This window comes from Oncorhynchus mykiss, chromosome 17 (genome assembly GCF_013265735.2).
Source record: "Oncorhynchus mykiss isolate Arlee chromosome 17, USDA_OmykA_1.1, whole genome shotgun sequence".
Classification (NCBI taxonomy): domain Eukaryota; kingdom Metazoa; phylum Chordata; class Actinopteri; order Salmoniformes; family Salmonidae; genus Oncorhynchus; species Oncorhynchus mykiss.
In genome coordinates, this window is record NC_048581.1 from 87,589,886 (window position 1) to 87,608,129 (window position 18,244).

General features: G+C 47.9%; 1 protein-coding gene across 1 annotated transcript in view; it reads left to right on the forward strand.

The window, feature by feature from the left end:
- LOC110493299 (acid-sensing ion channel 1) overlaps nt 1–18,244 on the forward strand; it is a 459,369-nt gene that overhangs the window by 33,090 nt on the left and 408,035 nt on the right. The window contains exon 2 of the mRNA XM_036950916.1: nt 2,495–2,690. Coding sequence (XP_036806811.1) covers nt 2,495–2,690 — 196 coding nt within the window. The remainder of the gene's footprint in view (nt 1–2,494; nt 2,691–18,244) is intronic.

Sequence of the window (18,244 nt, forward strand, 5' to 3'; positions counted from 1 at the left end):
AACAGAACACAGGGCTTTGAGTATCCTGCCTTCATCTGTCTCTCCCTCCTTGGTCTGAGAAGACTAGATGTCTCTAGGACAGTAGTCACCAACTGGTCGATCGCTGTGATAAAGCAGGTCGATCTTCAAGTCATTCCTAGTTGATCACCAAACATTTATGTGATAAAAGCCAACGATAGAGGCTGTGATAGAGGCTGTGATAAAGCCAACGATTGAGGCTGTGATAGAGGCTGTGATAGAGGCTGTGATAGAGGCTGTGATAGAGCCAACGATAGAGGCTGTGATAAAGCCAACGATAGAGGCTGTGATGCAGGCTGTGTTAGAGGCTGTAATAAAAGCCAACGATAGAGGATGTGATAAAGCCAACGATAGAGAATGTGATAAAGCCAACGATAGAGGCTGTGATACAGGCTGTGTTAGAGGCTGTGATAAAGCCAACGATAGAGGCTGTGATAAAAGCCAACGATAGAGGCTGTGATAAAAGCCAACGATAGAGGCTGTGTTAGAGCCTGTGATGAAGCCAACAATAGAGGCTGTGATAAAGCCAACGATAGAGACTGTGTTAGAGGCTGTGATAAAGCCAACGATAGAGGCTGTTGTAAAGCCAACGATAGAGGGTGTGATAAAAGCCAACGATAGAGGCTGTGATAAAAGCCAACGATAGAGGCTGTGATAGAGGCTGTGATAAAGCCAACGATAGAGGCTGTGTTAGAGCCTGTGATAAAGCCAACAATAGAGGCTGTGATAAAGCCAACGATAGAGGCTGTGTTAGAGGCTGTGATAAAGCCAACGATAGAGGCTGTTGTAAAGCCAACGATAGAGGGTGTGATAAAAGCCAACGATAGAGGCTGTGATAAAAGCCAACGATAGAGGCTGTGTTAGATTCTGTGATAAAGCCAACGATAGAGGCTGTGATAAAAGCCAACGATAGAGGCTGTGATAGAGGCTGTGGTAAAGCCAACGATAGAGGCTGTGATAAAAGCCAACGATAGAGGCTGTGATAGAGGCTGTGATAAAGCCAACAATAGAGGCTGTTGTAAAGCCAACGAGAGGCTGTGATAAAAGCCAACGATAGCGGCTGTGATAAAAGCCAACGATAGAGGCTGTGATAAAAGCCAACGATAGAGGCTGTGATAAAAGCCAACGATAGAGGCTGTGATAGAGCCTGTGATAAAAGCCAACGATAGAGGCTGTGATAAAAGCCAACGATAGAGGCTGTGATAAAAGCCAACGATAGAGACTGTGATAGAGGCTGTGATAAAGCCAACGATAGAGGCTGTATTAGAGGCTGTTATAGCAGCAATGTTCCAACAATGAAATGGAAAGACTTCCCAGAAGAATGGAGGCTGTTATAGCAGCAATGTTCCAACAATGAAATGGAAAGCCTTCCCAGAAGAATGGAGGCTGTTATAGCAGCAATGTTCCAACATCTAGTGGAAAGCCTCCCCAGAAGAATGGAGGCTGTTATAGCAGCAATGTTCCAACATCTAGTGGAAAGCCTCCCCAGAAGAATGGAGGCTTTTACAGCAGCAACGGGGGGACCAACTCCTTATTAATGCCCATGATTTCGGAATGAGATGTTCGACGAGCAACATACTGTTGGTCATGTTGTGTATGAGAAGTTATTTGTTAAAGTTGACTTAAAACTTCTCCGTTCTGTCCAGGTATGTAAAGGGACACCCTCCCAAAGCTGATTTCCTCTGTCCTAACCACTAACCCTAACCCCTAGTTCTATCCCTAACTTTCATATAACTATCATTCTGTTCTGTCGCAGGTGTGAGATCAGAGACACTCACCTGGTTGAGGAGAGCATCCCGGAGACCCTGATGATCAATAACCCCTCCTCTAGTCCTCTAACAGATCCGATAGGATGCTATAGGACCGATCCTAACTGTCCTTCTGCTTCCATGTTTCCAAGGTATGAGATCAGAGACACTCACCTGGTTGAGGAGAGCATCCCGGAGACCCCGATGATCAATAACCCCTCCTCTAGTCCTCTAACAGATCCGATAGGATGCTATAGGACCGATCCTAACTGTCCTTCTGCTTCCATGTTTCCAAGGTATGAGATCAGAGACACTCACCTGGTTGAGGAGAGCATCCCGGAGAACCCGATGATCAATAACCCCTCCTCTAGTCCTCTAACAGATCCGATAGGATGCTATAGGACCGATCCTAACTGTCCTTCTGCTTCCATGTTTCCAAGGTATGAGATCAGAGACACTCACCTGGTTGAGGAGAGCATCCCGGAGACCCCGATGATCAATAACCCCTCCTCTAGTCCTCTAACAGATCCGATAGGATGCTATAGGACCGATCCTAACTGTCCTTCTGCTTCCATGTTTCCAAGGTATGAGATCAGAGACACTCACCTGGTTGAGGAGAGCATCCCGGAGACCCCGATGATCAATAACCCCTCCTCTAGTCCTCTAACAGATCCGATAGGATGCTATAGGACCGATCCTAACTGTCCTTCTGCTTCCATGTTTCCAAGGTATGAGATTAGAGACACTCACCTGGTTGAGGAAAGCGTTCTGGAGACCCTGAAGATCAAATCTGACTTCCTCAACTTCAAGCCCCGCCCCTTTAACATGCGTGAGTTCTACGACCGGACGGGCCACGACATCAAGGACATGCTGCTGTCGTGCTACTACCGCGGCATGGAGTGCAGCGCTGAGGACTTCACTGTGGTGAGTCACCATGTAGCATCTGGTTGTAACTCTGTGATGCTAAGCTGTCTGCCCTCTGCTGGCTACGTGAACACAGCTCATCACCGTGGTGTTGTAGCATAGAGCGTAGGACTGACTGGGTCTGACCTTCCTCTAATGGTTTTATCTGATGCAGCTGATCATCCACCATCAGAGTGGTGAGTGACATTGTAGCGCGTGCAACGGAGGTGGTTCGGAGAATGATGCTCTCGCTCTCGATCAGTAACCTTACCTGAGACCAGAAGACTTGTCTTAACGCTACAAGGTCAATTCTAGGCTCTTGGTCAATTCTAGGCTCTAGGTCAATTCTAGGTCAATTCTAGGCTCTAGGGCAATTCTAGGTCAATTCTAGGCTCTAGGTCAATTCTAGGTTAATTCTAGTCTCTAGGTCAATTCTAGGCTCTAGGTTAGTTTCAGGCTCTAGGTCAGTTTCAGGCTCTAGATCAATTATAGGTTCTAGGTCAGTTTCAGGCTCTAGGTCAATTCTAGGCTCTAGGTCAGTTTCAGGCTCTAGGTCAGTTTCAGGTTCTAGATCAATTCTAGGCTCTAGGTCAGTTTCAGGCTCTTGGTCAGTTTCAGGCTCTAGGTCAGTTTCAGGCTCTAGGTCAGTTTCAGGTTCTAGATCAATTCTAGGTTCTAGGTCAGTTTCAGGCTCTAGGTCAATTCTAGGCTCTAGGCTAGTTTCAGGCTCTAGGTCAGTTTCAGGCTCTAGGTCAGTTTCAGGTTCTAGATCAATTCTAGGTTCTAGGTCAGTTTCAGGCTCTAGGTCAATTCTAGGCTCTAGGTCAGTTTCAGGCTCTAGGTCAGTTTCAGGTTCTAGATCAATTCTAGGCTCTAGGTCAGTTTCAGGCTCTAGGTCAATTCTAGGCTCTAGGTCAATTCTAGGCTCTAGGTCAATTCTAGGTTAATTCTAGGATCTAGTTCAATTCTAGGCTCTTGGTCAGTTTCAGGCTCTAGGTCAGTTTCAGGTTCTAGATCAATTCTAGGCTCTAGGTCAGTTTCAGGTTCTAGATCAATTCTAGGCTCTAGGTCAGTTTCAGGCTCTAGGTCAATTCTAGGCTCTAGGTCAATTCTAGGCTCTATGTCAATTCTAGGTTAATTCTAGGATCTACTTAAATTCTAGGCTCTTGGTCAGTTTCAGGCTCTAGGTCAGTTTCAGGTTCTAGATCAATTCTAGGCTCTAGGTCAGTTTCAGGCTCTTGGTCAGTTTCAGGCTCTAGGTCAGTTTCAGGCTCTAGGTCAGTTTCAGGTTCTAGATCAATTCTAGGTTCTAGGTCAGTTTCAGGCTCTAGGTCAATTCTAGGCTCTAGGCTAGTTTCAGGCTCTAGGTCAGTTTCAGGCTCTAGGTCAGTTTCAGGTTCTAGATCAATTCTAGGTTCTAGGTCAGTTTCAGGCTCTAGGTCAATTCTAGGCTCTAGGTCAGTTTCAGGCTCTAGGTCAGTTTCAGGTTCTAGATCAATTCTAGGCTCTAGGTCAGTTTCAGGCTCTAGGTCAATTCTAGGCTCTAGGTCAATTCTAGGCTCTAGGTCAATTCTAGGTTAATTCTAGGATCTAGTTCAATTCTAGGCTCTTGGTCAGTTTCAGGCTCTAGGTCAGTTTCAGGTTCTAGATCAATTCTAGGCTCTAGGTCAGTTTCAGGTTCTAGATCAATTCTAGGCTCTAGGTCAGTTTCAGGCTCTAGGTCAATTCTAGGCTCTAGGTCAATTCTAGGCTCTATGTCAATTCTAGGTTAATTCTAGGATCTACTTAAATTCTAGGCTCTTGGTCAGTTTCAGGCTCTAGGTCAGTTTCAGGTTCTAGATCAATTCTAGGCTCTAGGTCAGTGGTCTAACACCATCAGTTGGTGTGCATAAGCCCCAAGTTGGTTGGAACCCAGTTGTTTCCACATATACCAGTCCACTCTGTCCTGGTTTCTGTCTCTGTGGGATACAGCGGTGAGAAATACTGCATTTCTTAATCTGGTCTGGAAACTCTGTGAAGCTAGGTTCCCACCGCTGGCTACATTAATACAGGGCATCCCTGTGCTGTAGCATGGAGCTCCAGACCCGGCCTTTCTGTGATGGATTTATCTGATCTATCTGAATAACAATGGAGCATAGGTGGTTCAGTGAACTACGCTGTGGTGATGGGTGACCTAGCCTGAGACCTTAAGATTTGTGTTAGCTTAGCTTAGCTTTAATTCAACAACAGCTTAGCTTTAGTTCAACAGGCTAATACAGTCTGGTGGAGTTTATGTAGCTTATGCCTAGCTTTAGGTCAGCGTCCACGTAACCTCCGTGTAGTAGAGTCCACGTAACCTCCGTGTAGTAGAGTCCACGTAACCTCCGTGTAGTAGAGTCCACGTAACCTCCGTGTAGTAGAGTCCACGTAACCTCCGTGTAGTAGAGTCCACGTAACCTCCGTGTAGTAGAGTCCACGTAACCTCCGTGTAGTAGAGTCCACGTAACCTCCGTGTAGTAGAGTCCACGTAACCTCCGTGTAGTAGAGTCCACGTAACCTCCGTGTAGTAGAGTCCACGTAACCTCCGTGTAGTAGAGTCCACGTAACCTCCGTGTAGTAGAGTCCACGTAACCTCCGTGTAGTAGAGTCCACGTAACCTCCGTGTAGTAGAGTCCACGTAACCTCCGTGTAGTAGAGTCCCTGTAGTAGAGTCCCTGTAGTAGAGTCCCTGTAGTAGAGTCCGTGTAGTAGACTAACGAATCAATGGGGGTCCCCTGGAGGTCAGTGCCCCGCGTGCCTGTTCGCTATTCAACCACGATTACTACAAGCTTAGATAACAGGCTTGACTAACCTACCAGTCTAAAAAATGTTAGCTGACATGACTAATTGAGTGACTGTCAATGACTTCCAAAACAAGAGAAGAATTGCTGATCACATTTTTAACTGGCGCCTTGTGTATTCTACTATTCTGACTCTCAACAGTATGTTGAGATCCTGACTGAGCCCCCCCCCCTCCAATCCCCAACAAAAATGATATATTTGTAATATTTTGTTGGGTCGGGCCTAAGCTATCACTTATGTTGTTTACGCCTGTAGCCGGCCCTGCTCAGTAACACATAAAAACCTCCGTTTGTGCCTCTCTTCTTCAGATGTTTTCAGCCTGTTAAGTCAAATAGTAAAAATTGACGTGGAACAAAAGTGGTGGTGGTGGTTGCGGCACATTTCAAAAAGACTTGTTGACTTTGAGGTGTCAGGGCTGTTGTGAAGACGTCTGCAAGTTCCTGTTTCCGTTTGAATGAAAACAACCATTTACCTGGATTAACGTGGATTTTTACCGTCGCAGTGCCTCATTCCGCTCTGCCACGACAACGAATTAAAAAAAAGTCATTGAAATGATATGATTGATGTGAAATACAAAGCCACGCAGGTGTTTCTTTCATCTGAAAACTGTATCATTGACTTCTTTGATCAACTGCCAAAATAGTCAGCCCACATCGAGTGACCTAACATGAGTTCCTGTGTCGACTACAAGGATACTGCTGTGGCTCTCCTCTCCTCTCCTCTCCTCTCCTCTCCTCTCCTCTCCTCTCCTCTCCCTGCCCTTCACTGTCCCTCTGCTGAGGTAAAATGTTCACGGTCTGAAAGACACACCTTTCCCTATGGCCCTTAGAAACGTGTACTGCCAGGTACTGTAATGTGCTCTACTCTGCCGTGAGGGTCCTGTAGTATCATAATGTAGTATCATAATGTAGTATCATAATGTAGTATGATAATGTAGTCTCTACTCTGCTGTGAGGGTCCTGTAGTATCATAATGTAGTATCATAATGTAGTATCATAATGTAGTATGATAATGTAGTCTCTACTCTGCTGTGAGGGTCCTGTAGTATCATAATGTAGTATCATAATGTAGTATCATAATGTAGTCTCTACTCTGCTGTGAGGGTCCTGTAGTATCATAATGTTGTATCATAATGTAGTATGATAATGTAGTATCATAATGTAGTATCAAAATGTAGTCTCTACTCTGCCGTGAGGGTCCTGTAGTTTCATAATGTAGTATCATACTGTAGTCTCTACTCTGCTGTGAGGGTCCTGTAGTCATGTGATGTCTCTGTGTTTGTTTGTGATGATGTGGGATGTAATGGAGATTAGACCTGTTCAGCTAACAGCTCAGCAGAGAGCACTCATTTGTGTCTGTCCCAAATGGCACCCAATTCCCTACATAGTGCACTAGTTTTGACCAGAAGTAGTGCACTATGTAGGGGATGTGATGCAATTTGAGATGCAAATCAAATGGTGTGTAAAGAGTCATCCCCCCACACACACACATACGCACGCACACACACACACACACACACGTTTACACAGACACACATAGACACCACACACACTCACGTTTACACAGACACCACACACACTCACGTTTACACAGACACCACTCACACTCACGTTTACACAGACACACAGACACCACACACACACACACACACGTTTACACAGACACACAGACACCACACACACTCACGTTTACACAGACACACAGACACCACACACACTCACGTTTACACAGACACCACACAGACACCACACACACTCACGTACAGATGTGTTTTTTCAGTGCAAGTTGATTTAATCAACTTGAAAATGAAAGCAACTGAACAATTTTCTTATTTTTTATTTTATTAATTTGAATTGACCTTTGTATTTGTTATTTTTTTGGGAAGTTTTGCCCTTTCAAACGGAATATGTCCAGGCCCTCTCACTGACTCGATGATACTTGAAGCCACTTGGTTTACATCTGTATTCATAGAAACGGCATGTCACGTCTCACTTGATGCTAGCCGCAGAATTTTGTGGAAGTGGTCTCTTCCTGATTTACACAGTGCCTTCGGAAAATATTCAGACCCCTTGACTTTTCCCACATTTTGTTATGTTACTGCCTTATTTTAAAATTGATAAAATAAAATAAAAATCCTGAGCAATCTGAACTCAATTCCCGAAAATGACAAAGCGATGTCATGTATTGTCATGTTGTGTCTTGTTTCTGTCCTTTCCCTTCACCCTGTCTCCCTCTGCTGGTCGTTATTAGGTTACCTTTTCTCCCCCTCTTTCCCCCAGCTGTTCCTTGTCTCCTCCTAACTACCTCGTCACCCCTTTTCCCACCTGTTCCCTTTTTCCCTCTGATTAGTCCTCTATATCTCTCTCTGTTTTTGTTTCTGTCTTTGTCGGATTCTTGTTTGTGTTTTTCATGCCTGAACCAGACTATCGTCATGTTTGCTGCAACCTTGTCCTGTCCTGTCGGAATCTGCCGGTCCATCTGAGCCTACGTTTGTTTTGTTATTAAAGAAGCTCTGTTTACGTTAATTCGCTTTTGGGTCCTCATTCACGCACCGTAACAGAAGAATCCGACCAAGAATGGACCCAGCGACTTCGGATCCTCTCCACTCAGCCGTCGAGATCCAGGGAGCGATGCTAGGCAGACACGAGCAGGAATTGTCTGCTGCTCGACATGCCGTTGAGACCCTGGCCACCCAAGTCTCCAACCTCACAGAACAGGTTCACCATCTCCGCCTCGATCCACCGGCCACTTCCAGGGCTTTCGAATCTCCGGAGCCCAGAATCAATAACCCGCCGTGTTACTCTGGGGAGCCCACTGAATGCCGCTCGTTCCTCACCCAGTGTGATATTGTGTTTTCTCTCCAGCCCAACACTTACTCCAGGAGCACTGCTCGTGTCGCCTACGTCATATCTCTCCTTACTGGACGGGCTCGTGAGTGGGGCACGGCAATCTGGGAGGCAAGGGCTGAGTGTACTAACCAGTATCAGGACTTTAAGGAGGAGATGATACGGGTTTTTGATCGATCTGTTTTTGGGGAGGAGGCTTCCAGGGCCCTGTCTTCCCTATGTCAAGGTAATCGATCCATAACAGACTACTCTATTGAGTTTCGCACTCTTGCTGCCTCCAGTGGCTGGAACGAGCCGGCTTTGCTCGCTCGTTTTCTGGAGGGTCTCCGCGCAGAGGTAAAGGATGAGATTCTCTCCCGGGAGGTTCCTTCCAGCGTGGATTCCTTGATTGAACTCGCTATTCGCATTGAGCGACGGGTTGATCTTCGTCACCGAGCTCGTGGAAAGGAGCTCGCGTTCTCCGTTGCCCCCCTCTCCGCATCACTACCATCTTCCTCTGCCGGCTCGGGTGCTGAGCCTATGCAGCTGGGAGGTATCCGCATCTCGACTAAGGAGAGGGAACGGAGAATCACCAACCGCCTCTGTCTCTATTGCGGTTCTGCTGGTCATTTTGTCACTTCATGTCCAGTAAAAGCCAGAGCTCATCAGTAAGCGGAGGGCTACTGGTGAGCGCTACTACTCCTGTCTCTCCTTCAAGATCCTGCACTACCTTGTCGGTCCATCTACGCTGGACCGGTTCGTCAGCTTCCTGCAGTGCCTTAATAGACTCTGGGGCGGAGGGCTGTTTTATGGACGAGACCTGGGCTCGGTAACATGACATTCCTCTCAGACAGTTAAGGGAGTCCACGGCCTTGTTCGCCCTGGATGGTAGTCCTCTCCCCAGGATTCAGCGTGAGACGCTACCTTTAACCCTCACTGTTTCTGGTAATCATAGCGAAACCATTTATTTTTTAATTTTTCGTTCACCTTTTACACCTGTTGTTTTGGGCCATCCCTGGCTAGTTTGTCATAATCCTTCCATTAATTGGTCTAGTAATTCTATCCTCTCCTGGAACGTCTCTTGTCATGTGAAATGTTTAATGTCTGCTATCCCTCCTGTTTCCTCTGTCTCTTCTTCACAGGAGGAGCCTGGTGATTTGACAGGGGTGCCGGAGGAATATCACGATCTGCTCACGGTGTTCAGTCGGTCCAGGGCCACCTCTCTTCCTCCACACCGGTCGTATGATTGTAGTATTGATCTCCTTCCGGGAACCACTCCCCCCCGGGGTAGACTATACTCTCTGTCGGCTCCCGAACGTAAGGCTCTCGAAGATTATTTGTCTGTAGCTCTTGCCGCCGGTACCATAGTCCCCTCCTCCTCTCCTGCCGGAGCGGGGGTTTTTTTTGTTAAGAAGAAGGACGGGTCCCTGCGCCGCTGCATAGATTATCGAGGGCTGAATGACATAACAGTGAAGAATCGTTATCCGCTTCCTCTTATGTCTTCAGCCTTCGAGATCCTGCAGGGAGCCAGGTTTTTCACTAAGTTGGACCTTCGTAACGCTTACCATCTCGTGCGCATCAGGGAGGGGGACGAGTGGAAGACGGCGTTTAACACTCCGTTAGGGCACTTTGAATACCGGGTTCTTCCTTTCGGCCTCGCTAACGCTCCAGCTGTCTTTCAGGCATTAGTCAATGATGTCCTGAGAGACATGCTGAACATCTTTGTTTTCGTTTACCTTGACGATATCCTGATTTTTTCACCGTCACTCCAGATTCATGTTCAGCACGTTCGACGTGTCCTCCAGCGCCTTTTAGAGAATTGTCTTTTTGTGAAGGCTGAGAAGTGCTCTTTTCATGCCTCCTCCGTCACATTTCTCGGTTCTGTTATTTCCGCTGAAGGCATTAAGATGGATCCCGCTAAGGTCCAAGCTGTCATTGATTGGCCCGTCCCTAGGTCACGCGTCGAGCTGCAGCGCTTTCTCGGCTTCGCGAACTTCTATCGTCGTTTCATCCGTAATTTCGGTCAGGTGGCAGCCCCTCTCACAGCCCTTACTTCTGTCAAGACGTGCTTTAAGTGGTCCGTTTCCGCCCAGGGAGCTTTTGATCTCCTCAAGAATCGTTTTACATCCGCACCTATCCTTGTTACACCTGACGTCACTAGACAGTTCGTTGTCGAGGTTGACGCGTCAGAGGTGGGCGTGGGAGCCATTCTTTCTCAGCGCTTCCTCTCTGACGACAAGGTCCACCCTTGCGCGTATTTTTCTCATCGCCTGTCGCCGTCGGAACGTAACTATGATGTGGGAAACCGCGAACTGCTCGCCATCCGCTTAGCCCTAGGCGAATGGCGACAGTGGTTGGAGGGGGCGACCGTTCCTTTTGTCGTTTGGACTGACCATAGGAACCTTGAGTACATCCGTTCTGCCAAACGACTTAATGCGCGTCAGGCGCGCTGGGCGCTGTTTTTCGCTCGTTTCGAGTTTGTGATTTCTTATCGTCCGGGCTCTAAGAACACCAAGCCTGATGCTTTATCTCGTCTCTTCAGTTCTTCAGTAGCCTCCACTGACCCCGAGGGGATTCTCCCTGAGGGGCGTGTTGTCGGGTTGACTGTCTGGGGAATTGAGAGGCAGGTAAAGCAAGCACTCACTCAAACTCCGTCGCCGCGCGCTTGTCCCAGGAACCTTCTTTTCGTTCCCGTTCCTACTCGTCTGGCCGTTCTTCAGTGGGCTCACTCTGCCAAGTTAGCCGGCCACCCTGGCGTTCGGGGTACGCTTGCTTCCATTCGCCAGCGTTTTTGGTGGCCCACCCGGGAGCATGACACGCGTCGCTTCGTGGCTGCTTGTTCGGTCTGCGCGCAGACTAAGTCCGGTAACTCCCCTCCTGCCGGCCGTCTCAGGCCGCTTCCCATTCCCTCTCGACCGTGGTCTCACATCGCCTTAGATTTTGTCACCGGACTGCCTTCGTCAGCGGGGAAGACTGTTATTCTTACGGTTGTCGACAGGTTCTCTAAGGCGGCTCATTTTATTCCCCTTGCTAAGCTTCCTTCTGCTAAAGAGACGGCACAAATCATCATCGAGAATGTTTTCAGAATTCATGGCCTTCCGTCAGACGTCGTTTCGGACAGAGGTCCGCAATTCACGTCTCAATTTTGGAGGGAGTTTTGCCGTTTGATTGGGGCTTCCGTCAGTCTCTCTTCCGGCTTTCACCCCCAGTCTAACGGTCAAGCAGAACGGGCCAATCAGACTATTGGTCGCATCTTACGCAGTCTTTCTTTTCGCAACCCTGCGTCTTGGTCAGAACAGCTCCCCTGGGCAGAATACGCCCACAACTCGCTTCCTTCGTCTGCGACCGGCCTATCTCCTTTTCAGAGTAGCCTCGGGTACCAGCCTCCGCTGTTCTCATCTCAGTTCGCCGAGTCCAGCGTCCCCTCCGCTCAGGCTTTTGTCCAACGTTGCGAGCGCACCTGGAAGAGGGTCAGGTCTGCACTTTGCCGTTATAGGGCGCAGACTGTGAGGGCTGCTAATAAGCGTAGAACTAAGAGTCCTAGATATTGTCGCGGTCAGAGAGTTTGGCTCTCCACTCAGAACCTTCCCCTTAAGACCGCTTCTCGCAAGTTGACCCCGCGGTTCATTGGTCCGTTCCGTATTTCTCAGATCATTAATCCTGTCGCAGTTCGACTTCTTCTTCCGCGATATCTTCGTCGCGTCCACCCGGTCTTCCATGTCTCCTGTGTCAAGCCCGTTCTTCGCGCCCCCGCTCGTCTTCCCCCCCCCCCCCCCCCCCATCCTTGTCGAGGGCGCACCCATCTACAGGGTCCGTAGGATTTTGGACATGCGTCCTCGGGGCCGTGGTCATCAGTACCTAGTAGATTGGGAGGGGTACGGTCCTGAGGAGAGGAGTTGGGTTCCCTCTCGGGACGTGCTGGACCGTGCGCTGATCGATGATTTCCTCCGTTGCCGCCAGGTTTCCTCCTCGAGTGCGCCAGGAGGCGCTCGGTGAGTGGGGGGGTACTGTCATGTATTGTCATGTTGTGTCTTGTTTCTGTCCTTTCCCTTCACCCTGTCTCCCTCTGCTGGTCGTTATTAGGTTACCTTTTCTCCCCCTCTTTCCCCCAGCTGTTCCTTGTCTCCTCCTAACTACCTCGTCACCCCTTTTCCCACCTGTTCCCTTTTTCCCTCTGATTAGTCCTCTATATCTCTCTCTGTTTTTGTTTCTGTCTTTGTCGGATTCTTGTTTGTGTTTTTCATGCCTGAACCAGACTATCGTCATGTTTGCTGCAACCTTGTCCTGTCCTGTCGGAATCTGCCGGTCCATCTGAGCCTACATTTGTTTTGTTATTAAAGAAGCTCTGTTTACGTTAATTCGCTTTTGGGTCCTCATTCACGCACCGTAACAAGCGAAAACAGGTTTTTGTATATGTTTGCAAATTAAAAAAAACAGAAGTACCTTATTTCCATAAGTATTCAGACCCTTTGCTATGAGACTCGAAATTGAGCTCAGGTGCATCCCGTTTCCATTGGTCATCCTTGAGATGTTTCTACAACTTTATTGTAGTCCACCTGTGGTAAATTCAATTGATTTTACATGATTTGGAAAGGCACAGATCTGGGGAAGGGTACCAAAACATTTCTGCAGCGTTGAAAGTCCCCAAGAACACAGTGGCCTCCATCATTCTTAAATGGAAGAAGTTTGGAACCACCAAGACTTATCCTAGACCCGGACAAACTGAGCCACCGGGGGAGAAGTGTCTTGGACAGGGAGGTGACCATGCTGTGAGGATGTTTTTCAGCAGCAGGGACTGGGAGACTAGTCAGGATCGAGTGAATGATGAACGGAGCACAGTACAGAGAGATCCTTGATGAAAACCTGCTCCAGAGCACTCAGGACCTTAGACTGGGTCGAAAGTTCACCTTACAACAGGACAACAACCCTAAGCACACAGACAAGACAACGCAGGAGTGGCTTCGGGACAAGTCTCTGAATGTCCTTGAGTGTCCTAGCCCGTGCCCGGACTTGAACCCAATCAAACATCTGTGGACAGACCTGAAAATATCTGTGCAGCAACCCTTCCCATCCAACCTGACAGAGCTTGTGAGGATCTGCAGAGAAGAATAGGAGAAACTCCCCAAATACAGGTGCGCCAAGCTTGTAGCGTCATACCCAAGAAGACTTGAGGCTGTAATCACTGCCAAAGGTGCTTCGACAAAGTACTGAGTAATACTTATGTAAATGAATACTTATGTAAATGTGATATTTCTGTTTTTCATTTTTAATCAATTTGCTAATATACATAAAAAATTAACTGTTTTTGCCTTGTCATTATTGGGTATTGTGTGTAGATTGATGAGGGGGGGAAAAAAACTATTTAATCAATTTAAGAATAAGAAAATGTGTAAAAAGTAAATTGGTCTGAATGTTTTCCAAATGCACTGTATGTCCTTGGATGTCTGTGTGTCTCAATCCATCTCTTTCCATATTGACTTGCATGCTGACAGTACTGAACATTGGCACACTCACACACACTCACAGCATGTCCAGAGATACAACCTCTCTCATCATCACCCAGTGCCTGGGCTTACCTCCGCTGTACCCGCACCCCACCATACCCCTGTCTGCGCATTATGCCCTGAATATATTCTACCATGCCCAGAAACCTGCTCCTCTTATTCTCTGTCCCCAACGCCCTAGGCGACCAGTTTTGATAGCCTTCAGCCGCACCCTCATACTACTCCTTCTCTGTTCCGCGGGTGATGTGGAGGTAAACCCAGGCCCTGCATGTCCCCAGGCACCCTCATTTGTTGACTTCTGTGATCGAAAAAGCCTTGGTTTCATGCATGTCAACATCAGAAGCCTCCTCCCTAAGTGTGTCTTACTCACTGCTCTAGCACACTCTGCTAACCCTGATGTCCTTGCCGTGTCTGAATCCTGGCTCAGGAAGGCCACCAAAAATTCTGAGATTTCCATACCCAACTATAACATCTTCCGTCAAGATAGAACTGCCAAAGGGGGAGGAGTTGCAGTCTACTGCAGAGATAGCCTGCAAAGTAATGTCATACTCTCCAGGTCCATACCCAAACAGTTCGAACTACTAATTTTGAAAATTACTCTCTCCAGAAATAAGTCTCTCACTGTTGCCGCCTGCTACCGACCCCCCTCAGCTCCCAGCTGTGCCCTGGACACCATTTGTGAATTGATCGCCCCCCATCTAGCTTCAGAGTTTGTTCTGTTAGGTGACCTAAACTGGGATATGCTTAACACCCCGGCAGTCCTACAATCTAAGCTAGATGCCCTCAATCTCACTCAAATCATCAAGGAACCCACCAGGTACAACCCTAACTCTGTAAACAAGGGCACCCTCATTGACGTCATCCTGACCAACTGGCCCTCCAAATACACCTCCGCTGTCTACAACCAGGATCTCAGCGATCACTGCCTCATTGCCTGTATCCGCTACGGAGCCGCAGTCAAACGACCACCCCTCATCACTGTCAAACGCTCCCTAAAACACTTCTGTGAGCAGGCCTTTCTAATCGACCTGGCCCGGGTATCCTGGAAGGACATTGACCTCATCCCGTCAGTTGAGGATGCCTGGTCTTTCTTTAAAAGTAACTTCCTCACCATTTTAGATAAGCATGCTCCGTTCAAAAAATGCAGAACTAAGAACAGATATAGCCCCTGGTTCACTCCAGACCTGACTGCCCTCGACCAGCACAAAAACATCCTGTGGCGGACTGCGCTAACATCGAATAGTCCCCGCGATATGCAACTGTTCAGGGAAGTCAGGAACCAATACACACAGTCAGTCAGGAAAGCTAAAGCCAACTTCTTCAGGCAGAAGTTTGCATCCTGTAGCTCCAACTCCAAAAAGTTCTGGGACACTGTGAAGTCCATGGAGAACAAGAGCACCTCCTCCCAGCTGCCCACTGCACTGAGACTAGGTAACATGGTCACCACCGATAAATCCATGATTATCAAAAACTTCAACAAGCATTTCTCAACGGCTGGCCATGCCTTCCGCCTGGCTACTCCAACCTCGGACAACAGCTCCCCCCCCCCCGCAGCTACTCGCCCAAGCCTCTCCAGGTTCTCCTTTACCCAAATCCAGATAGCAGATGTCCTGAAAGAGCTGCAAAACCTGGACCCGTACAAATCAGCTGGGCTGGACAATCTGGACCCTCTATTCCTGAAACTATCCGCCGCCATTGTCGCAACCCCTATTACCAGCCTGTTCAACCTCTCTTTCATATCGTCTGAGATCCCCAAGGAGTGGAAAGCTGCCGCAGTCATCCCCCTCTTCAAAGGGGGCGACACCCTGGACCCAAATTGTTACAGACCTATATCCATCCTGCCCTGCCTATCTAAGGTCTTCGAAAGCCAAGTCAACAAACAGGTCACTGACCATCTTGAATCCCACCGTACCTTCTCCGCTGTGCAATCTGGTTTCCGAGCCGGTCACGGGTGTACCTCAGCCACGCTCAAGGTACTAAACGATATCATAACCGCCATCGATAAAAGACAGTACTGTGCAGCCGTCTTCATAGACCTTGCCAAGGCTTTCGACTCTGTCAATCACCGTATTCTTATCGGCAGACTCAGTAGCCTCGGTTTTTCGGATGACTGCCTTGCCTGGTTCACCAATTACTTTGCAGACAGAGTTCAGTGTGTCAAATCGGAGGGCATGCTGTCCGGTCCTCTGGCAGTCTCTATGGGGGTGCCACAGGGTTCAATTCTCGGGCCGACTCTTTTCTCTGTATATATCAATGATGTTTCTCATGCTGCGGGCGATTCCCTGATCCACCTCTACGCAGACGACACCATTCTATATACTTCCGGCCCGTCCTTGGACACTGTGCTATCTAACCTCCAAACGAGCTTCAATGCCATACAGCACTCCTTCCGTGGCCTCCAACTGCTCTTAAACGCTAGTAAAACCAAATGCATGCTTTTCAACCGTTCGCTGCCTGCACCCGCACGCCTGACCAGCATCACCACCCTGGATGGTTCCGACCTTGAATATGTGGACATCTATAAGTACCTAGGTGTCTGGCTAGACTCTAAACTCTCCTTCCAGACCCATATCAAACATCTCCAATCGAAAATCAAATCAAGAGTCGGCTTTCTATTCCGCAACAAAGCCTCCTTCACTCACGCCGCCAAACTTACCCTAGTAAAACTGACTATTCTACCGATCCTCGACTTCGGCGACGTCATCTACAAAATTGCTTCCAATACTCTACTCAGCAAACTGGATGCAGTTTATCACAGTGCCATCCGTTTTGTCACTAAAGCACCTTATACCACCCACCACTGCGACTTGTATGCTCTAGTCGGCTGGCCCTCGCTACATATTCGTCGCCAGACCCACTGGCTCCAGGTCATCTACAAGTCCATGCTAGGTAAAGCTCCGCCTTATCTCAGTTCACTGGTTACGATGGCAACACCCATCCGTAGCACGCGCTCCAGCAGGTGTATCTCACTGATCATCCCTAAAGCCAACACCTCATTTGGCCGCCTTTCGTTCCAGTTCTCTGCTGCCTGTGACTGGAACGAATTGCAAAAATCGCTGAAGTTGGAGACTTTTATCTCCCTCACCAACTTCAAACATCTGCTATCTGAGCAGCTAACCGATCGCTGCAGCTGTACATAGTCTATTGGTAAATAGCCCACCCATTTTCACCTACCTCATCCCCATACTGTTTTTATTTATTTATTTTTATTTTTCTGCTCTTTTGCACACCAATATCTCTACCTGTACATAACCATCTGATCATTTATCACTCCAGTGTTAATCTGCATAATTGTAATTATTTGCCTACCTCATGCCTTTTGCACACAATGTATATATAGACTCCCCTTTTTTTCTACTGTGTTATTGACTTGTTAATTGTTTACTCCATGTGTAACTCTGTGTTGTCTGTTCACACTGCTATGCCTTATCTTGGCCAGGTCGCAGTTGCAAATGAGAACTTGTTCTCAACTAGCCTACCTGGTTAAATAAAGGTGAAATAAAAAATAAAAATAAAAAACACACACACTAGTGTGATACCTGAACGACTGATTTTTTTTTGTAGTAAAACAACAATATTGGATGTTAAGTTTACAACGATGCTTAAACCACACCAGGAGACCACTTTTGAGGTCTGGGAAAAACCCATGAAATGTAGTTTTTTGAGTGTAGTTACGCTTGCTAGCACCAAGCACTGTTGTTGGGTTAGCGCTGTTTCCGTAGCACAGCCACCTAGCACTGCTGTTGGGTTAGCGGTGTTTCTGTAGCACAGCCACCTAGCACTGTTGTTGGGTTAGTGCTGTTTCCGTAGCACAGCCAACTAGCACTGTTGTTGGGTTAGCAGTGTTTCTGTAGCACAGCCACCTAGCACTGTTGTTGGGTTAGCAGTGTTTCTGTAGCACAGCCACCTAGCACTGTTGTTGGGTTAGCGCTGTTTCTGTAGCACAGCCACCTAGCACTGTTGTTGGGTTAGCAGTGTTTCTGTAGCACAGCCACCTAGCACTGTTGTTGGGTTAGCGCTGTTTCTGTAGCACAGCCACCTAGCACTGTTGTTGGGTTAGCAGTGTTTCTGTAGCACAGCCACCTAGCACTGTTGTTGGGTTAGCAGTGTTTCTGTAGCACAGCCACCTAGCACTGTTGTTGGGTTAGCGCTGTTTCTGTAGCACAGCCACCTAGCACTGTTGTTGGGTTAGCAGTGTTTCTGTAGCACAGCCACCTAGAACTGTTGTTGGGTTAGCAGTGTTTCTGTAGCACAGCCACCTAGCACTGTTGTTGGGTTAGCGCTGTTTCTGTAGCACAGCCACCTAGCACTGTTGTTGGGTTAGCGCTGTTTCTGTAGTGCATTTGTGATGGAGTTTTCAAAACAAATTCCCACTGGATTGATGCAAGTGATCATGATTCTGCCAGGTAGGCAACGCATATAAGAT